Source organism: Sciurus vulgaris (genome assembly GCF_902686455.1).
Source record: "Sciurus vulgaris genome assembly, chromosome: 18".
Lineage (NCBI taxonomy): Eukaryota > Metazoa > Chordata > Mammalia > Rodentia > Sciuridae > Sciurus > Sciurus vulgaris.
The window spans coordinates 14,913,249-14,930,464 of NC_136479.1; the positions used below are offsets into that span (position 1 = coordinate 14,913,249).

Genomic DNA, 17,216 nt, shown 5'->3' on the forward strand with positions numbered 1-17,216 from the left:
ATGGTGGTGGTGATGGTGGTGATGGTGGTGGTGGTGGTGGTGGTGGTGGTGATGGTGGTGGTGATGGTGATGGTGGTGGTGGCAATGATGGTGATGGTGGTGGTGGTGATGGTGGTGGTGATGGTGGTGGTGATGGTGATGGTGATGGTGGTGATGGTGATGGTGGTGGTGGTGATGGTGGTGGTGATGGTGGTGATGGTGATGGTGGTGGTGGTGATGGTGGTGGTGATGGTGGTGATGGTGGTGGTGATGGTGATGGTGGTGGTGGCGATGATGGTGATGGTGGTGGTGATGGTGATGGTGGTGGTGGTGATGGTGGTGATGGTGGTGGTGGTGATGGTGGTGGTGATGGTGGTGATGGTGGTGGTGGTGATGGTGGTGGTGATGGTGGTGGTGGTGATGGTGGTGATGGTGGTGGTGGTGGTGGGGATGGTGATGGTGGTGGTGATGGTGGTGATGGTGGTGATGGTGGTGGTGGTGGTGATGGTGGTGATGGTGGTGATGATGGTGATGGTGATGGTGATGGTGGTGGTGATGGTGGTGGTGATGGTGGTGGTGGTGATGGTGGTGGTGATGGTGGTGGTGGTGATGGTGGTGGTGATGGTGGTGATGGTGGTGATGGTGGTGATGGTGATGGTGATGGTGGTGGTGGTGGTGATGGTGATGGTGATGGTGGTGATGGTGGTGATGGTGATAGTGGTGATGGTGGTGATGGTGATGGTGATGGTGGTGATGGTGGTGATGGTGGTGGTGATGGTGGTGGTGGTGGTGGTGGTGGTGATAGTGTTGATGGTGGTGATGGTGGTGGTGATGAATAACAAAGTAATAAGAACAATAACACTCATTGATCACCAACATGGCAAGCCCTCTGCTAGCTGTTGCATGCATTTGCTATCTTAGTTAACCTGCGGAACAACCCTAAGAGTGACCTGTGATCACAGGCAATGGATGCTCTAGGCAAGGAAAGGGAAGGTCAGCGATCTCGCAGCTTGTAAGCGGTTAGGCTGACAGTCAACTCTAAGCTGACAGACTCCTAGATCCATGCTCAAACTGACCAAACCAGGCAGTTGGTCTGAAAAATGTTCATTTTCCTTGGAACAGAGTGATGGGCTGCAGCTCCCAGTTCCCCTGCCCCAGGAGGTGACCATCGGAGCAGAGAGGACCTGCGAAGACAAACCCATCCTCTGATTTGTGGTCCTGTTTCTGGCTTCTGGTTTTTTAAAATTTGCCATCTGGCTTTACCTCTGGGACTCTGGGATCTTGAATTCCAGATTCATAAAGGTGAAACATGCATACATCCCTCAGGTCCCTCCTCCTACGTCCTGTCCTTGCCCACTGGACGTGCAGTTTGATCAGGGTGAGGAGACAGTTCAGGTGTGGCATGGGGGCAGAGTGGCACCCAGTGGGCCAGCACAGCAGGACCCCTGTGCTGGGAGGCTGAGCTCCCTGCAGGTCCACCTCCCTCAGGTCCTAGGGATCCTAATAGATCCTGCATCTACTTTAGGGTGGGTCCTACCTAATAAAACAAGGAGCAAAGCCCTGGCACCAATCTGGCCTCAAAATGCTCAATAAGCATTAACCTTTATGATGATGGAGGAGGAGAATCTTTGGTCTTGCTCTGACCAGGTCCTCTCTGGGAAGGGAGCGTCCTTCGGAGACATCTGTATTTCTCGTAAGTGGTCAGGCTACTGGTGAAAGGGGAGAAGAAAGACCAGACCCAACCCTCCAGGGGTGCAGCCCTCACAGAGTTTCAGGATAAGCAAATGATCCTGGAAGGCCTGGCCAGGATGGCCCTTTCTGCCAACCACAGGTAACTCAGGGTTCGGGGGAATGAGAAGCAGGTCTGGGCTACACCCCAGGGAGGACTTGGTGGCCAAGTTAAGAAGTTTAGGGTTTGAGAAAACCCTTGTGTGGGGGGAGCCATCCATATCTAGCAGAATCAGACGTGGTTGAGCCATGGGACACAGAGGCCTGACTCCCAGGAACTGGCAGCCACGAAGAACTGTCCCAGATCGCCAGTGAGCATGTGGCACTGTGTGGGAATGGTTCCCGGTCTGGTTCTATGGTAGTTTCCCAGAGCAAATGGCTCCCCTAACTCCACCCTACCCTGTCCATCACAGAAGAAGCCCCTCCCCATCTTGGCCCCCTTTACCTATGTGACCATAATAAAGGAGTGGGGGACTACTCTGTCTTGTTAGAGGTCAGAGCTGGTATGGCCCAAACCATCATGCCCCCTCTCATTTAAAAAGAGTATTGGCTCTTGGGTGTTTATTGATTAGATAAGTTTATGGGTAATTGATTGATTAACAGCCAACATCATCCTCCAGCAGTTAACCCTTTCCTCACCCCCCACCACAATTGTGGGTTACAATCAGAGGGTGACTCCATCAGATTTGCATTGAAGAAGAGCTCTGCGTGCAGTTTCGAATAGCATCAAATAGGCAGAGCCCAGGAGGAGGTTCCAGCTGGGAATGAAGAGGGTGAGCTGCCACGGGGCAGGTAGAGGGGTGGGGAGGGCTGAGACAGCAGAGGGACATCCACAGGACGTGTTGGTGGATGTGATATGAGAATAGAGAGGAATCGAGAACGACCTTGAAGTTCCTGGCTTTGACATTGGTCGTCCGGCAACGGTGCAGTTGGGGAAGGCAGGTCGTGGGAAGAGACAGGTGGATGGGATCCAATCCGAGATGCTGAGGCCTGTTTGAGACACCGGCGGGATTTGAGATGTTGGCAAAGCCCACCTGAGAGGAAAGGTCCCGTCCTCCTTGGGACTGGAGACCTCAGGGAGATGAGAAGGTAGAAGCCAGCTCCAGTTAAGGATGTGAGAGACATTAGGGAAGTTCCTGAAGGGTACTGTCTAAGAAATGCTCTTTATAAAGAGCCTACTTAACCACGGTGTGGGGGGACATCTTTTAAAATGCTTTCCCCCGAGTGATTAATTTTTCCAGAGGTCACTTTGGAAGGCCAGCCAGTTTTGGAGAACTCATTTTGAGCTAAATTGGGCATTGGCAGGAATCGATGAGTCAAATGTAATGAGTGTAATTGAGTGTCTCTCCCAGATAACAAAATCTGTGCTGGTGTGGAGCTGCTGGTTTGAAACACGCACTGGCGGGAAGCATTGAAAGGATTTGGATTGGTTGTGATCCAGTGCAGTTAAAGAATGGAAAATTGATTGACTGCTTCTGTAGCCCCAGGTTCATGGTCAGTTCCTGAGTTTTAAGACCCAAAGAATGAAGAACTTGCCCCTTTGCCCTGATTAAAACAGAACCAGCACTGGTCAGGGCTGAGCCTTCTCCTGGGGATAGAGCAGGTTCCCTAAACCTGACCACCTGCGGCTCCATTTTTCCAAGGGTGTGTCCAGGTGCATGCTGGGATGGTTCTACACTGCCTCCACTCACATTGAAGGTTAAGGATTCAGAGATCACAAGTAAATTCAAAAGGAGAAGATGGTTTGGATTTTTGACCCGTGCAAATAACTCGCTTACAATTCCACAGCAAGCATATTGGGGCTGCAGGGTTCTGGACTCTCCCCAGAAGAAGCGACCAGGAAACCGGGAGTGAATGAGAGATGTGCAGAACTGGATGAAAGAGCCATCCAGCAAAGTGGAAATGCCTGTCCTGCTTGTGTAAAGACAGTGGCCCAGACTGGACCTCTCCTTCAAGGTTTTGCTCAGCGGGCGTGAAGTAAGATCAGGCATGCATCTCGTGCTTATGTTGAAGACGACCATTAACGGCCTGAGGCTTAGAGCTATTTTGAAGGAACTGAGGCAATGTGCATGCCCCATATTGGATGGAGGCAAACATGAGTCGATCAAATATTCCTTCCGGGATCTTAACACAGAGAACGCGACTTACGTTGCCTTGAAGTAGCTGCTGGGGAAGACCTGGACTCAAGAGGACTAAGCTGTTGATACTGTCAAATCCCCCACTCCTCCTCAAGAGAGAATGCTTCAAATAAGAGGCAAGGAAAGAGGAAGGAGCTTTGGAAGACCAGAATGTCTGGCAGGGGGCATAAAGTCCGGTGAGTGACTGTGCAAAGTTGGCTTGTGGGAAGCATCATTATTCACCTCTGATCGTCACCTTGCAAGGAGGATGGGCCCATGCTCCCAGATTTTCAAAAACTGATGTAAATTCAATTTTAATTGTGAAATGTTCTGGGTTTTAAAGCACGAGGTAGGCCCCCCATAGCCCACCTTTAGCCCTTGAATCATCTTTATTTAGGCCAGGAGATGACTTCCTGTTGTGTTCAAGGTTAAGGGGGAAAGAGGAGCCATATTGGAAGAGAGGGGATGCCCAGGTGAAGGACGGTGAGAACTGGCAAGGGCCCACTGGATTTGGGAACTTGGTATCCTTTGAAAGTCAGCCTGAGCCAAACAGTCAAAAAAGTCCACCTGGTGGAGGAAGTAGTCCTTGGCATTCTCCTCCAGAGGAGAAATCTTTTCTCGCTGGTTCATTATGTTAAATTGCTTACACCAGCAGGCTCCCTCTCGGTCACATCAAAGGTTGTTTTGGGTCAAAGACCATTTCAAGCCTTCTATAGCAAAAAGCAGGTACAATGTGACTTAGAACAGACAATGCCGAGGCTCCTCAAATCCCATTTATTTTCTCTTTGTGCATATAGCCAGACCGCAGTTCCCAGCATACCTGATACAGGTGTGGCCATAAGGAAGGAACGGGGCCAAAGCCAAGTGGACAGAAATGACACACCCCAGAGCTCATCACACTTCAACGTGTGTGGATCCCCTGAGAGTCTTGTTGAAATAGAAGATTCTGATTCAGTAGGTCTGGGGCGAGGCCTGCGATTCTGCATTTCTAATGAACCAAGTGATGCTAATGTTGCTGGCCTGTGACCCACACTTTGAGTAGCATAGATGTACAGGCCCGGGCTGGCTCCAATGCATGTCCTCCAGCCCTGATGTGGTGGTTGAGGCACAAGATGGAAGAAGCCTGGGTGCCTGAGTGACTGTATGGAGCAGAGGTCCTCTGCAGATCCATGCAAGATTGTGATATAAGCAAGAAATGAAACTTTATGATTTGGTAGTTGTCGCAGCAGTTAGGTTTCCCCGAAAACATGGTGATCTTTAAGATATCTAATCAGAAAAAGAACAAAGGAGTTTGAGTATGAAAGTAGGCAATCTTATAATTCATTTCTTTGAAGGACTTCATCGAGTATACATTGATCCTACAAGACGCAAAGAACTGATGAGACATTTGCACATTTAAGTTAACCTATAACCTTGGATCCTGGGGCAAATACCGTGAGTAAGTCAATCATAATCTCCTTTTCTCTTGCTTCCTCAGCCACAGTTGAGAAAACAGAAAACATTCACCAATCCAGACTTCTCAGTTATAATCCCCTGCAGGCCCATTTCTAGCAAACGAGATATAAACAAAGTCATTGAGTGCAGCTTCTGGAAAAGTTTTATTTATTTTATATTTTAAAGGCTAATTTCATGTGTCAGGTTTTACTTTTCTAAAGAGACATCCTTTTACAACAATACGTGGGGTTGGAAGTTGGAAGTGTTCCTCAAAGACGAAGCATGTGATTAGTGTGCTTGAGACCACGGGTTCAATTCCCAGCACCAAAAGTAAATAAATAAGTAGCTGGCATGTATTTTATCCCCTTGCTATTTGCCCATCTCCCTTTTTTACCTAGCTAGAATGTTGAACACAATGCAGGAAGTACAGCAGCCATTTTGTGACCATGAGACAGGTCAAGAATGCTGGAGTAAGAAAAGAAAATCCTGTTCTTGGGTTCTTGACAGGAGCTGCTCTGCCAGGCATTAGCTGCCTTTCCCTGGTCTATACAGTACGTGAGATCCACTCTTGGATTTAAGCCACCATCAGCAGATTCTTTATTATTAACGGTTACACCCAGTCCTTGCAGAGTTGATAAGCTGCCTTTGTACCCTGGGAACACATGTTTCTTGAGCAACCTCTCTGTGTCAGGTAGTAGACGCTCTCAGTTAGTTGCTATACCGACTATACATACCACTTTACTAGTCAAACTTTACAGATAAAGGTGAGACACAAAGAATATCCCCAAGGCCTAATTTGTGGCAGAATGGGGCTCCCCTCAGGCTTGCTTGACTCTCCATGAACTTCCCATGGAACCTCAAGAAGCTCAAGGACAAAGGTGTGGACAATTCAGATTAAGGGAGGCTCTTTGGCTTTTTGAGGGCCTGGCGCGGGTTCTTTAACACGGGCACCATGATAACGATTGGTGTCCACCACCATAAATTCTAAAGACTGCCCTGCTCTGGCTACAGACTGTCCTGGGGCCTTCCTGGGAAGGCAAACAGGATTTCTCTCACTTCAAAGCAAACCTCAAGCTCCAAGATGCATTTGCTTTTGCTCAGGAATCCTCTGCACAATAAGAGGGGACGGGATTCACGCCAGCGAAGCTGCTCAGCTGCAGTGGTTGGGAAGCCATTTCTGAGGACGAGCATCACTTCTCCACCTCGGGCCACCCAGAGCGCAGGGTTTAGACAACGTATCGGCGCGCATTGTGTTTTTAGAAGCCCATGTCCTGCAACACTCCTGGCTTAAATAGGAAAGTTCTTGACAAAAGGAAATGGGGCACGATGTCACCTGATCATCTTTTGAAAACGTGAATGATGTGTTCTTAGGCATTTAGCGATCTATAAAACTCTGCCTGCCACCCGCACCCGCTAGAAGCAGGCAAGCAGGCTTTACCCCACTCGCTCATCTCCCTTCACCCTGGAGGGGGACACTCACGGAACAGCACCATGAGGAAGCGGGTCTGGTTCAGCATCAGGGTCAGGCCGGCCGACGTCAGCACCATCAGGTTGCGTTCCTCTGAGATGCGCAAGGGCGGGGAGAAGTTGAACTTAGAGACGCTGGTGTACTCCTCTTTGAGGTCGTGGTGAGCGGAGGACGCACAGGAAGCCAGCAGCAGGAGCAGGAGCCCCGTGGCTGTCCTGTGGGGGCAGAGAGGGAACAGAGCCCTTGTGAACACAGGAGACTTGTCCCCCGTGAGTCCTCACGCTCTGTCCCCTCCCTCCGCCCATGGGGAACATGGACTGGCTTATTAGGGACAGCCTAGTCCCAGGGTGGGAGACTGCACGGGGGACGCTCAGAGTCGCTGGGCCCCAGGCAGAGCTGCTGCTGGAACCCACTGGCTTCCCAGCCACTTTAAGTAAGAACTTTGCAGAGATGGCAAAGTCCCACAGTCCCAGGACCTCAGAGATGACTGGCTCACTCCCCAAACGCAGCCTCCCAGCATCTTCTCTGCCAGCATCATGCTCCTCCAGCTCCTGCTTGAATGCCCCTGGGATGGGAGGCTCCCTACCTTGCACTAGACCTCCATTTGGTTTTTGAAATAATCTCAAGAGTAAATATTTTGTTGTAAAAGTTCGCATTTGCAAATGTTTCAAACAACACAAAAAGAATATGTCAAGTAGAAAATAAAAATCTCTTCTATGCAGGGCTTGGTGGCACACACCCATCATCCCAGCAGCTCGGGAGGCTGAGGCAGGAAGATGGCGAGTTCAAAGCCAGCCTCGGCAAAAGCAAGGCACTAAACAACTCAGTGAGACCCTGTGTCTAAATAAAATACAAAATAGGGCTGGGGATGTGGCTCAGGGGTCTAGTGCCCCTGAGTTCAATCCCCGGCACTCCCCGCTCAAAAAAAAAAAAAAAAAAAAAAAAAAATCTCTTCCATAATTCCACCACTGGGAAAGCTGTTAGCAAGTTGGAGTGAATCCTTACAGACATTGAAAATGCCTATATGGACATATTTGCATGCATTTTTTTTAACATAAATGGAGTCAGACTACACGTATTTTGGGTGCTTAGTTCTCTCTTTTTAACCCTGACACATCTTAAAACTCCCTGGGGAGTTTCAAGATCACAACTGATGCTTAATCTCATCCAAGACCAACTTAATTCAGAATTGCTCAGGGTAGACCTCAAATATCCATGCATTTCAACGTTTCCCAAGATGATTCTATGTTTGCCATTCTGTTTTAATTTTTTACTTGGGAAATTTTGAACACACACAAAACTAGAGAGAATGGTATGCTATGTCCCCAAGGGACTCATCCTTCAGCTTTCCCACTGTCTCGATCAATCATGTCATGTATATTTCCAATGACTCTCTGCCCTAGATTCTCCTGAAGCCAGTCACAGGCATCGTACATTTCACCCCACAAATATTTCACTAAGAATCTCTAAATGATGAGGGTTTTCTAAAAGACCATTTTCATACTTCATGAAATATAACATCTTCATACCATCAACAATCTAGTCGGCATGCAAATTTCTCTGTTCATAAATTTCATTTGGATTTGGAACCAAACGAGACGCATGTACAGTCACTGATAGTTACGTCTCTAAAGCCTCCTCTGGGTACTGTGTGTAGCTCGTGAGCCACGGGGGCAAAAAAAATCAACTAAGATTGAGAGCTGAGATGAGGGCCAAGGGCGGGGTGGGCAAGCCTGGTTTTCTGGAATGCTGAGTGATGGCCATGATTCAAATCCCGTCTCAGTCAAAAGGATCATTACTGCCAACCGGGCTTGGAAAGTCCCCTTGATCTGCTATGTCCCAGGATCCACCAGGTGGCATGCCACTTATCAGCCCTGGCAGGTCTTTCTTTTTTTAAGAACTAATTTACTTGTTGGCCTATGTGTTTGATGAGCCTTTGAGTTGCTGGAGAAATGGGTCTAAACAGTCTTTGCCTGTGTGGAGACACGAGAGCCCCAAAGCACTAGAGTGTTGGTGTTTGTTTTTATTCTGCGGAAAAGGGATAGAATGACCCTTTCTTAGTTAAGCAAACCATCTAGAACTTTCCCAGGCCTGCCTGACATTGGCCATCTCCTCCATACCTCCTTGGTACCAGAACCCTTGCCTGGCAGGAGGGGGCCAGATTTGGAAAAGTGCTGTGGAGTCGCTAGACCCTCTTTGCTCTTCAGAGGAAAGAGGAGGCTGGGTTGGTTGCAGAGCCAGCTCAGCCCAAGGAGTAGCAGAGTATCTGAGTAGGAGCTGGGGGACCAGGGGGCTCACCCTCACGCTCTCCACCCACGGGCCCTTGACGGCGTTCCCTGGGGATTCTGCCCTTCCCGGGGAAGGCTCCAGGTTTCCTGCTAACCTGGGCAGGCTGGACCCTGAGCCTAGAAGGCCACCTGTGCCCCAGGGCTGACAGCACGGAGACGGGCGCCTTCTGCCCCCCAAGCCTTTCCCTCTGCCTCACTTACTCATTTGCTGCTTCAGCAAATGCCCGTCTAGGTGCCAGGAGGCACCGAGAGAGCAAAACAGACGCTCGGGTACTGCCAGCGGCGTCGGATTGAACAGGCAGACAAACGGGGCACCGGCTGCTGGTAAGCGGGGGTTGGGGTGCAGCTAAGCGGCGATGTGGAAGCAGTGGGGAAAGGGGGGCGCTGACATTTCCAACGTGGCGACCACGGAAAGCCTCGCGCACAAGCAAAGACGTGAACTCCCTGCAGCCCGCGGGGTGGCACCAGGGACTTCCGCTCACTGCCTCTCCACCCGCCCCTCTCGCTCTTCCTCTTGAGACCCTCAAGCTCAGGTGTAGCTCTGCGTCATCTCAGAGGTACCCTCGCACCTGGACCCTATTCTGGTTCAGCCCTGCCACTCTGCCCTGTCCCCGCTGTGCTGCCCCTCTGTGCTCAGGGCTGGGGACCCTCCTCCGCAGCACCTGCTCCTCAGCCTGGCATCCCCTGTGGCCCCCTCTCCCTAGGCGCTGCCCAGCTCTGCAAATGCCAAGCCCAGCTGGGACATGACCTCCCAATTCAGGGGAACTGGCCATGAGGGGACACTCTTCACAAGAGCAACTCATCAAGTGGTCGGTCACCAGCCAGGGTGCCGAGCACAAACGCCATCCTGTCCATCTGCACATGAGGGAGACCCCTGTACCCCAGCCACCATGGCGTCTTGCCTAGATGCTGCCACCAGCCCCTTGTTGGTCCCTCTGCTTCTACTCTCTGTCCCCACCCCCCCCCCCACATAGCAATTAGAAATTTCCACGGTAAATGAATTGGACCCCTTGCTGTGCTTATTAACGGGCCGCAGGGTCTTGCCAACACACATCATCCAAACCCTGCCTGTGGTCTCTCAGGTCCACGGGGCTCTGGACTTTATCCTCGCCCCCATGTGACCTCATCCTGCTCAGCACTCTCTTCGCACTGGCTGGGCAGCCACCCCGGTCTCCTCCCCTCCCTTTCTCTGGACCTTTGCCTCTGTCTACAAATGCCAGCTCATCAGAAGGGTCTTCCTGGCCACTAGGTCTCCTCCACCCACCCCTCTTCCGGCCTGTTCTGCTGTTCTACAAGTGATTACTTCCTATTTTGTATTATTTCTGAGTTTACCTTATTTTTTAAAATTCAAGTGTAAATGCAATTATTCATAGAGGCTTCTGCATCTCCTCGCCGAGAACTAGAACCTGATTTGAATGCTCAATGGATGTTTGTTGAATGAATGAATGACCTAATTCAGTTCTCCCAGCAAACCCCCTGCTCCCTTTCCTTGGTTCTCACCTAGGACTGGACATTAGAATCTCTTGGGGAGTTTTACCCAAACCCAGCAGGTTCTAGTTGAAAGGGTCTGGGGTGGGGTGAGTCTGAGTGTCTTTTTTAAGCCCCCTAATTGACCCTAATGTGCACCCGTCTTAAATGTATGATCCTTGGCAGAGAGGAGGCTGCCGTGGAAGGACCCACCAGTCCCATTTGCCAAGGACACCTACGCTCATACCTGAGGGAAGCTGGGTTTCTCTCAGGGCTGCTGGAGCCAAGCTGAGCTGGGACGGTGAACTCCATGGGACTCTGGGGGTCGCGGCCTGAAGAGCAGGCTCCTGGCTTCCCCTGTGTTTGGAGCAGGACCGTCAAGCAGCTGGTTACTACAAGAAACCCAGGAGCAGAAACGCAGGCCTTAGTGAGCACCGCAAGGCCAGGGAAGCCTGGGCAGCAGCGTTCTAAGCCCCGGGGTTCTGGAGGCCCAGGGTAACCCTGGAGAAGAATGGCCATTGTTGAGTCAGAGGGAACCCAGCCAGCACCCCCGCTGGGAGGCGCTTCCCACCCACCCCAGGGGTCAGAGTTGACATGGAGCGCCAGACACAAAACTTACATGGCTGCTAGGTGTGGCTTAGCAGGGCCCCGTGTTTAGTGGGTACGGTGTAGAGTTTGAGCCCCAGCTCTGTCCTCAGAGAGCGGCCCGGAGCCTGTCACTCCCTGGCTTAGTGGGAAACAATCCTCAGGAGTATGGGGAGGTTAGACAAGCACTGTGTGCCCAGTGAGCACAGGACCCGGGGCGGTCAGCTCCCTCTTCCCTCTCTACCTTGGCTTTTTGTTTTTCAGCAATGGGGATCAAACCCAGGGCCTCGCTCATGCCAGGCACACTCTCTACCCCTGAGCTACACCCCAGCCCGCCTGGTGGTCTTTCTTCACTCATTCGGCTCCAACCGCACCGACCTCCTTGCCCATCCTCACATCCGGCAGTCACGCACCTACCCCAGGGCCTTTGCACTTCCGTTTCCCCTACTCAACCCAGCACTCTTCACCTGGGTATACTCAAGCTTCCCTCTCTCATATGTTTCAAGGCTTTGCCCATATGTCACTTTCCCAGGTGGCTTTATTCCCAACTGCTTTCTTTAAAAAGGTAACAGTCTCATTCACCTCTCAGGGACTCCCCATCTTCTTTCCACGGTTGATTTTCCTCACGGCATTAATCACTTTCTAAGTTTCCTGTCATTTCCCTTGCTTACCAAGGAAGAGGTGGCCATTAAGTATTTGTTGAATGAACCAATGAAAGGCTGTTGCTATTTTTAGCATCATCGTGGTGGTAGACAAAATTTGCAAGCCTCGGTTCTCTGCCGTGCTCTTCCTACCGAGTGCTGATGGAGTGGTGACTTGAGGGCCGATGGCTTCAAGAACAGCCACTCCATCCATCCACCCCAAGTGGAGATTATCAACTGAGATATGGCTGGAATTTCAGAGATAAGAGTGTTACCCAGGACCCCGTAGAGGACACGGTGGCCAAGCCTGCTGGGGAGGGGAGCTGCCCACCTGGAAACAGGCCACGCTGACCTAACCAGCAATAAGACGGAGTCGCAGGGGGACGTGATTACAGAAAGGGCTGAACACCTGCGTCCTCTCTATAGGACGTCCACTGCCCCTCTGCCATCGGGGGATTTTGGTCCAATTCTAGGGCTAAGGAAGACGCTCTAAAGAGAACATGAACCTGAAGTTTCTACAGGTCCCAGTGACGGGGCACCTCCCCGGGTTTGGTGTGATTCTATGAAAACAAAATCATGGGCACGCTTTGTACCCAGAAGGACAGAAATCAATCTGTCACACCCAGGACGTCTCCGCACAGCACTCTGCAGGTAGAGAACGTTGAATCAATATTAGTCGAGCACTCTGCTCGACCCAACGAAGATTTACCAAACTCTCCGTCACGACAGGTGCTGGGGACACGGCAGGGCCCAAGATCCAAGATGAATGTCCCCATGGGACTCACGTTCTAGTGTGTACGTAGGGAAGGGGGAAACAAAGTGATAAACACAAAAGATGGAGCACTAGGAGGTGATCCAAGCTAAGGGGGAAAGCTCAGCAGGGAATGGAGGGTGGGACGGGCCGGGAGAGGGTGCTGGTCTCGGGGAGGTCGCCCACGGGGGCACACAGCGAGACCTGCAGAGGGACAGGCACGCCGCCTCGGCTGGCAGGAGGTCACGGCAACAGGTACTGGAAACCCCGGCAAGTGGGGACAATGTGGCTGCTGTGTCCCCAGAGATCTTCCAGAAACGAGTCAGAACCTCAGGGGACAGTGAGCCAGCACGGCGGGAACAGGACGAGCAAGGGGACAAGAAGGGAGAAGCCGGCAGGACACGCGGAGGGTGCGCTAGGCGGTGGCCAGGACTTCGCTCTGCCTGGGGAGGCAGGGCGCACGGGAGGCTCTTTATTCGATCGATGTCTTAGTTTGAGGGTCATTATCGTCACCATCGCTATTTTTAGTAAATTTACACAGCGGTATTGCTGTGACCATCATCCGAATTTAGAATGATTTCATCACTTCGGAGATGACCCTTGTGACCCTGGCAGTCACTGTTCACATGCCACCTCTGCTAGGCCCGGACAAGCTCTCAATGACTTTCCGTCTCTGTGGACGGGAGGGTCTTGAGCAGGAAATGGACAAGGCCCGTCTCCTCTTATCGTCACTGGTGGATCCTTTCTGTTACAACAGAATAAAGTCCCCGTTCTCCTTTTAGATGAGGTGGCACCCTAAATCCTCAGGGAACACATCCACCAGTTGGGAGGCATCCCAGGTTGGAGCGGGGTTCGACCTTGTGATCCTGCATTTACCGGTGACAAGTTCTGCTTGCTCAGGTGTTGAAGTATAGCATCAGAGAAGCACGCCGAGGCCAGCATATCAAGCAGTCTTTATTTATATTTATTTAAAGCATATTAATACAGACTTCTCCCGGGAGGGAGAAGGGGGCCATGGCTGATGTTCTAGGGTCCCGAGAAGTGAGCACACCCTACCTTTTTTATAGGTTAAGGTCTCCTTTGTTCTGTGCTCTTCCCCCTTAGCTCTCCTTCCTGCCTAGATGACTAGGCCCAGGAGTTGTGGTGACATGGCAAAAAGGTGAGCAGCAGATGGCAGGGGGAGGGACAAAGTGATGCAGGCAGGTAAGGGCCCAGGGGACATTGATAGCAGCTCCCTGCCGTAGTCCCTGACAAGGGCAGGTAAACTTGGTAATCACTGGGCTCCGGAGATCCTTGACAGTCCATCCTCCCAGGGGCAGTCTCCGACTTCCAGAGGCAGATGGTCTTTTTGGCCTCCGTTTCCTCCATTTGACCCGATCCCCTACTTCTACACTAACTGCCGGTCCCCAGTTCTGGCTTCACCTGCAGCCACCGGGAGCTGGGAACAAAGCCTGGCAGGGACCCACTGCTCCTGGCTCCAAGTGCTCTGACCAGCCAGCACCTCTGGCTTCTGGACCTGCCCTCTGGGCTCTGTTTGGGGCCAAAGTTCCCCAGGAGAGGTTGAGTCCGTAACTTGCCCTCCCCAGCGTCCTGCATCGGGAAGGGTTTTCGGGTCTGCCCTTCTGCTGGAGCGGAGCACAGAAGACTTTTGCATTTCCTGGGCCCGAGAACAAGGTAACTGGGCAAGAAATCCTCCACAGCAATGACCTTGGGGAGCTTCAGAGGGAGGCCTGGGGATTCTAATTATCAGCTGTCAAGAAATAAGAAATCTAGTCAAGGGGGCTGTCGCTGTAGCTCAGTGTGGAGCACTTGCCTAGCACGTGCGGGGTACTGGGTTCAGTCCTCAGCACGACATAAAAATAAACAAATAAGTGCATTCTGTCCATCTACAACTACTAAAATATATTAAAAAAAAAAAAAAGAAAAAAGAAATCTTGCCAAGTGCAGAGACGCACACCCATAATCCCAGAGGCTCAGGAGGCTGAGACAGGAGGATTGCAAGTTCAAAGCCAGCCTGAGAAACTTAGTGAGACCCTGTCTTTAAATACAATATAAAAAAGGACCAGGGATGTAGCTCAGTGGTTAAGCACCCTTGGATTCAATCTCTGGTGCCCAAAACCAAAAAATAAATGGAAATCTAGGGTTGGAAAGCCAAGGCACAGGCTTGGGACAGAATTTAGGAGCCGTGAGGAGAGGAGGGGAGAGAGTCTCCAGGGCCCCAGGCCCAGAATTAGTGGCCACAGCTGAGGCTGGGAGGCTGGGAGACTGGGAGGGGAGGTCAAAAGTTACTTTTGTCTTTTCTTTATTTTCTTTATGTGCCTCCTTTTTTTATTTGCAAAATAGAGAAAATGATATTTACAACATAGAGGATGGTAATGTTTTAATGAAATAGTGTTTATAAAGCATTTTCAACGTGCTTGGTCCACAGTGAGCTTTCAATAGATAGTGGTTGTGATTGGATTTTCTTGTGTAGTGATGCATTATTAATGTTGGTTGTTATTACCACATTCTGTTATTATTACTTCCAAGAGGAACTTGGCAGAGAGAATTGAAACAAGAGACCCAACCCCTAGGCCACAGCTTCTAGAACTTTGATGGACACCCCATGCATCTGGAGACCCAGCTGAGGTGCAGATTCTAGTTCCACACGTGTGGGGTAGAGACAGGTTCTGCAATTGGCACAAGCACCCAGTTGCTGCAGTTGGTCCAGAGCTCACACTTTCAATAGCAGGACACTAAAACAACCCTGTGCAGTAGAGTGTCACTGACCACCTGTGACTCTTGAGCATTCAAAATATGGCCGATCCAAATTGGCGTGTGCTTGCCAACGTGAAATGCGCATCGCATTCCCAGGACTTGGTACAAGAAAATGCAAGATACCTGCGTTTGTGAGATTTTCACTGCTGTGACAGAATAACTGAGCAAAACAACTTAAAGGAGGAGAAATTGATTTTGATTCACGGTTTTAGAGGTTTCAGTTCATGGTTGGACGGCTCCACGGGAAGGCAGAGAGACCATGGCAAAGGAAAGCTGCATATCTGTGGCAGCCAGGAAGTGGGGAGGGGGAGATAGAGAGAGGGGAAGGGCCTGGGATATACACGGTACACCCTGCCAGGGCATGACCCAGTGACCTTCTCTCTCCAACCAGGACGACATTCCCTGCAGTTTCCGCCACCTCCTGATAATCCGTTCAGCTGCGAATCCCTCAACGATGAATCCACTGATGAGCTCACAGCCCTCCTGATGGATCCCTTCCCCAAAGTCCCACCTTTGAACATGGTGGCATTGGGAATAAGCCCTCAACACACGAGTCTCTGGGGAATAACGCATCACGCTATCTCTTTAATCACTTCTTTTCATATGGATTCCATATTGAAATGATGATATTTTCCATGTACCTGGTTAAATAAGATATTCGGATAAATGTCCCCTGTTTCTTTTTACTCTTCTTTGGGAAAAGTACCGTGTGGCTCAGGGTCCATTTCCGCCGGGCAGTGCTGCCAGAGAGCTTTCTTTGGCTTTCTCAGGCCAGCTCAGGACAAGTCAAAGGGTATTTGAGGAAACAATTAACAGAGAGGATTCTGAACGCTCCAACACAAAGAAATGATAAATATCCGAGGTAATGACTGTGCCGATCGCCCTAATCTGATCATGGCCCATAGTACACATTGATTAAAATGTCACGCCGGACCCCACCAATGTGTTCAATTACTCTTTCAATTAACAATGTATTTTAAGATTCTTTTTTAAGGCAACAACAAAATAAATTACATGGGAGGGATTTCCTTTAGACCTGGCTTTGGGAAGTGGGCTTGCAGTTAATGACCTCCGACCCACAAAGAACCACAAGCACCAAGAGGTGAGAGGACTGGACCTCAGATTCAGAGAAGGGAAATGACCCCTGTCACACAGCAGAACTGAGCCTAGAGGCCAACAGTGTGTCCAATATGAGCTGCAGTCACCCTCTGGACTGGCCACGGGGTTCTCCCCAGCCCCAAACCCAGGATTCAGAGTGACGGCCTCTTTCCTCTCTTTGGTGACAGGTGAGAGGCAGCAGACCACATGAGGCTGTGGCTGAGACGCCCCGTCCTCCAGGCGCTGAGGAGCTCCCGGGGATTCTGCAGGTCTCGTGGGCACCTGTCACCTCTCCCTGACCCTCAGAAGATTGTGGCCACATGGGAAGCCATCAATCTGGGGAGGCAGCCGGTGCCCGAGTACTTCAACTTTGCCCATGATGTGCTGGATGTGTGGAGTCAGCTGGAAAAGGTGAACCCCGTTCCGCCCTGGTGCCCCCAGCCACCCCAGAGGGACCCGAGACTATAAGGTGGATTTGCACATTTTGACCTGGGATCTTTGCAAGTCCAAAAATTAAACTGTTAGCATTGAACAGGGAAAGAATTATGATTAAGTGTTATGAGCCATAAATACTCTAGCATTACCCTGGAGGTATCTTGCATTTCTGGGTCCAAATCACACCACGAGACAGTTACACCCTCTCTTGATTCCCTTCCGATAACGGGGATCTAGTGAAAGAGGAGGTCTATCCTCTCTTCAATATCTCACTCCCATTCACTCCCTTCTGCACCAGGAGAGAGCAGAACTCAGGCTGAAAGCTCTTCACAGATCAGAGCAGGTGCACAGACCCGAATGAGATTATCCTGATCTCCTCGGGCATCTCTCTGCAGACGCTTCCTTCTTTACTGTCTCTTTCTGTATTACATTTATGTTAAGATAAAGCATTTTATTGATAATAAGTAA

The 17,216-nt window shown here is 50.7% G+C and overlaps 2 protein-coding genes across 9 annotated transcripts in view; one reads left to right on the top strand and one right to left on the bottom strand.

Annotated features, from left to right (window-relative positions):
• Positions 1–11,833, bottom strand: part of PDILT (protein disulfide isomerase like, testis expressed) — a 38,603-nt gene extending 26,770 nt beyond the window's left edge. Inside the window, exons 1-3 of the mRNA XM_079120860.1 lie at positions 11,738–11,833; positions 10,729–11,204; positions 6,739–6,941 (exon numbers count right to left, since the gene is read on the bottom strand). Coding sequence (XP_078976986.1) covers positions 6,739–6,941; positions 10,729–11,000 — 475 coding nt within the window. The 5' untranslated portion in view covers positions 11,001–11,204; positions 11,738–11,833. The remainder of the gene's footprint in view (positions 1–6,738; positions 6,942–10,728; positions 11,205–11,737) is intronic.
• The window catches only part of ACSM5 (acyl-CoA synthetase medium chain family member 5), a 28,176-nt gene continuing 20,242 nt past the window's right edge, over positions 9,283–17,216 (top strand). For 2 of the 8 annotated variants that reach the window (XR_013760692.1, XM_079120881.1), the window contains exons 1-2: positions 13,734–14,132; positions 16,502–16,724. Coding sequence is in view for 5 of the 8 variants with exons in the window: in XM_079120881.1 (XP_078977007.1) it covers positions 16,521–16,724 (204 nt within the window). In the remaining 3 variants the exon portion in view is untranslated. Of the gene's footprint in view, positions 9,339–13,732; positions 14,133–15,985; positions 16,078–16,501; positions 16,725–17,216 lie in introns of those variants that run through there. The other 6 variants (XM_079120879.1, XM_079120880.1, XR_013760691.1 and 3 more) reach the window with 6 other exon arrangements.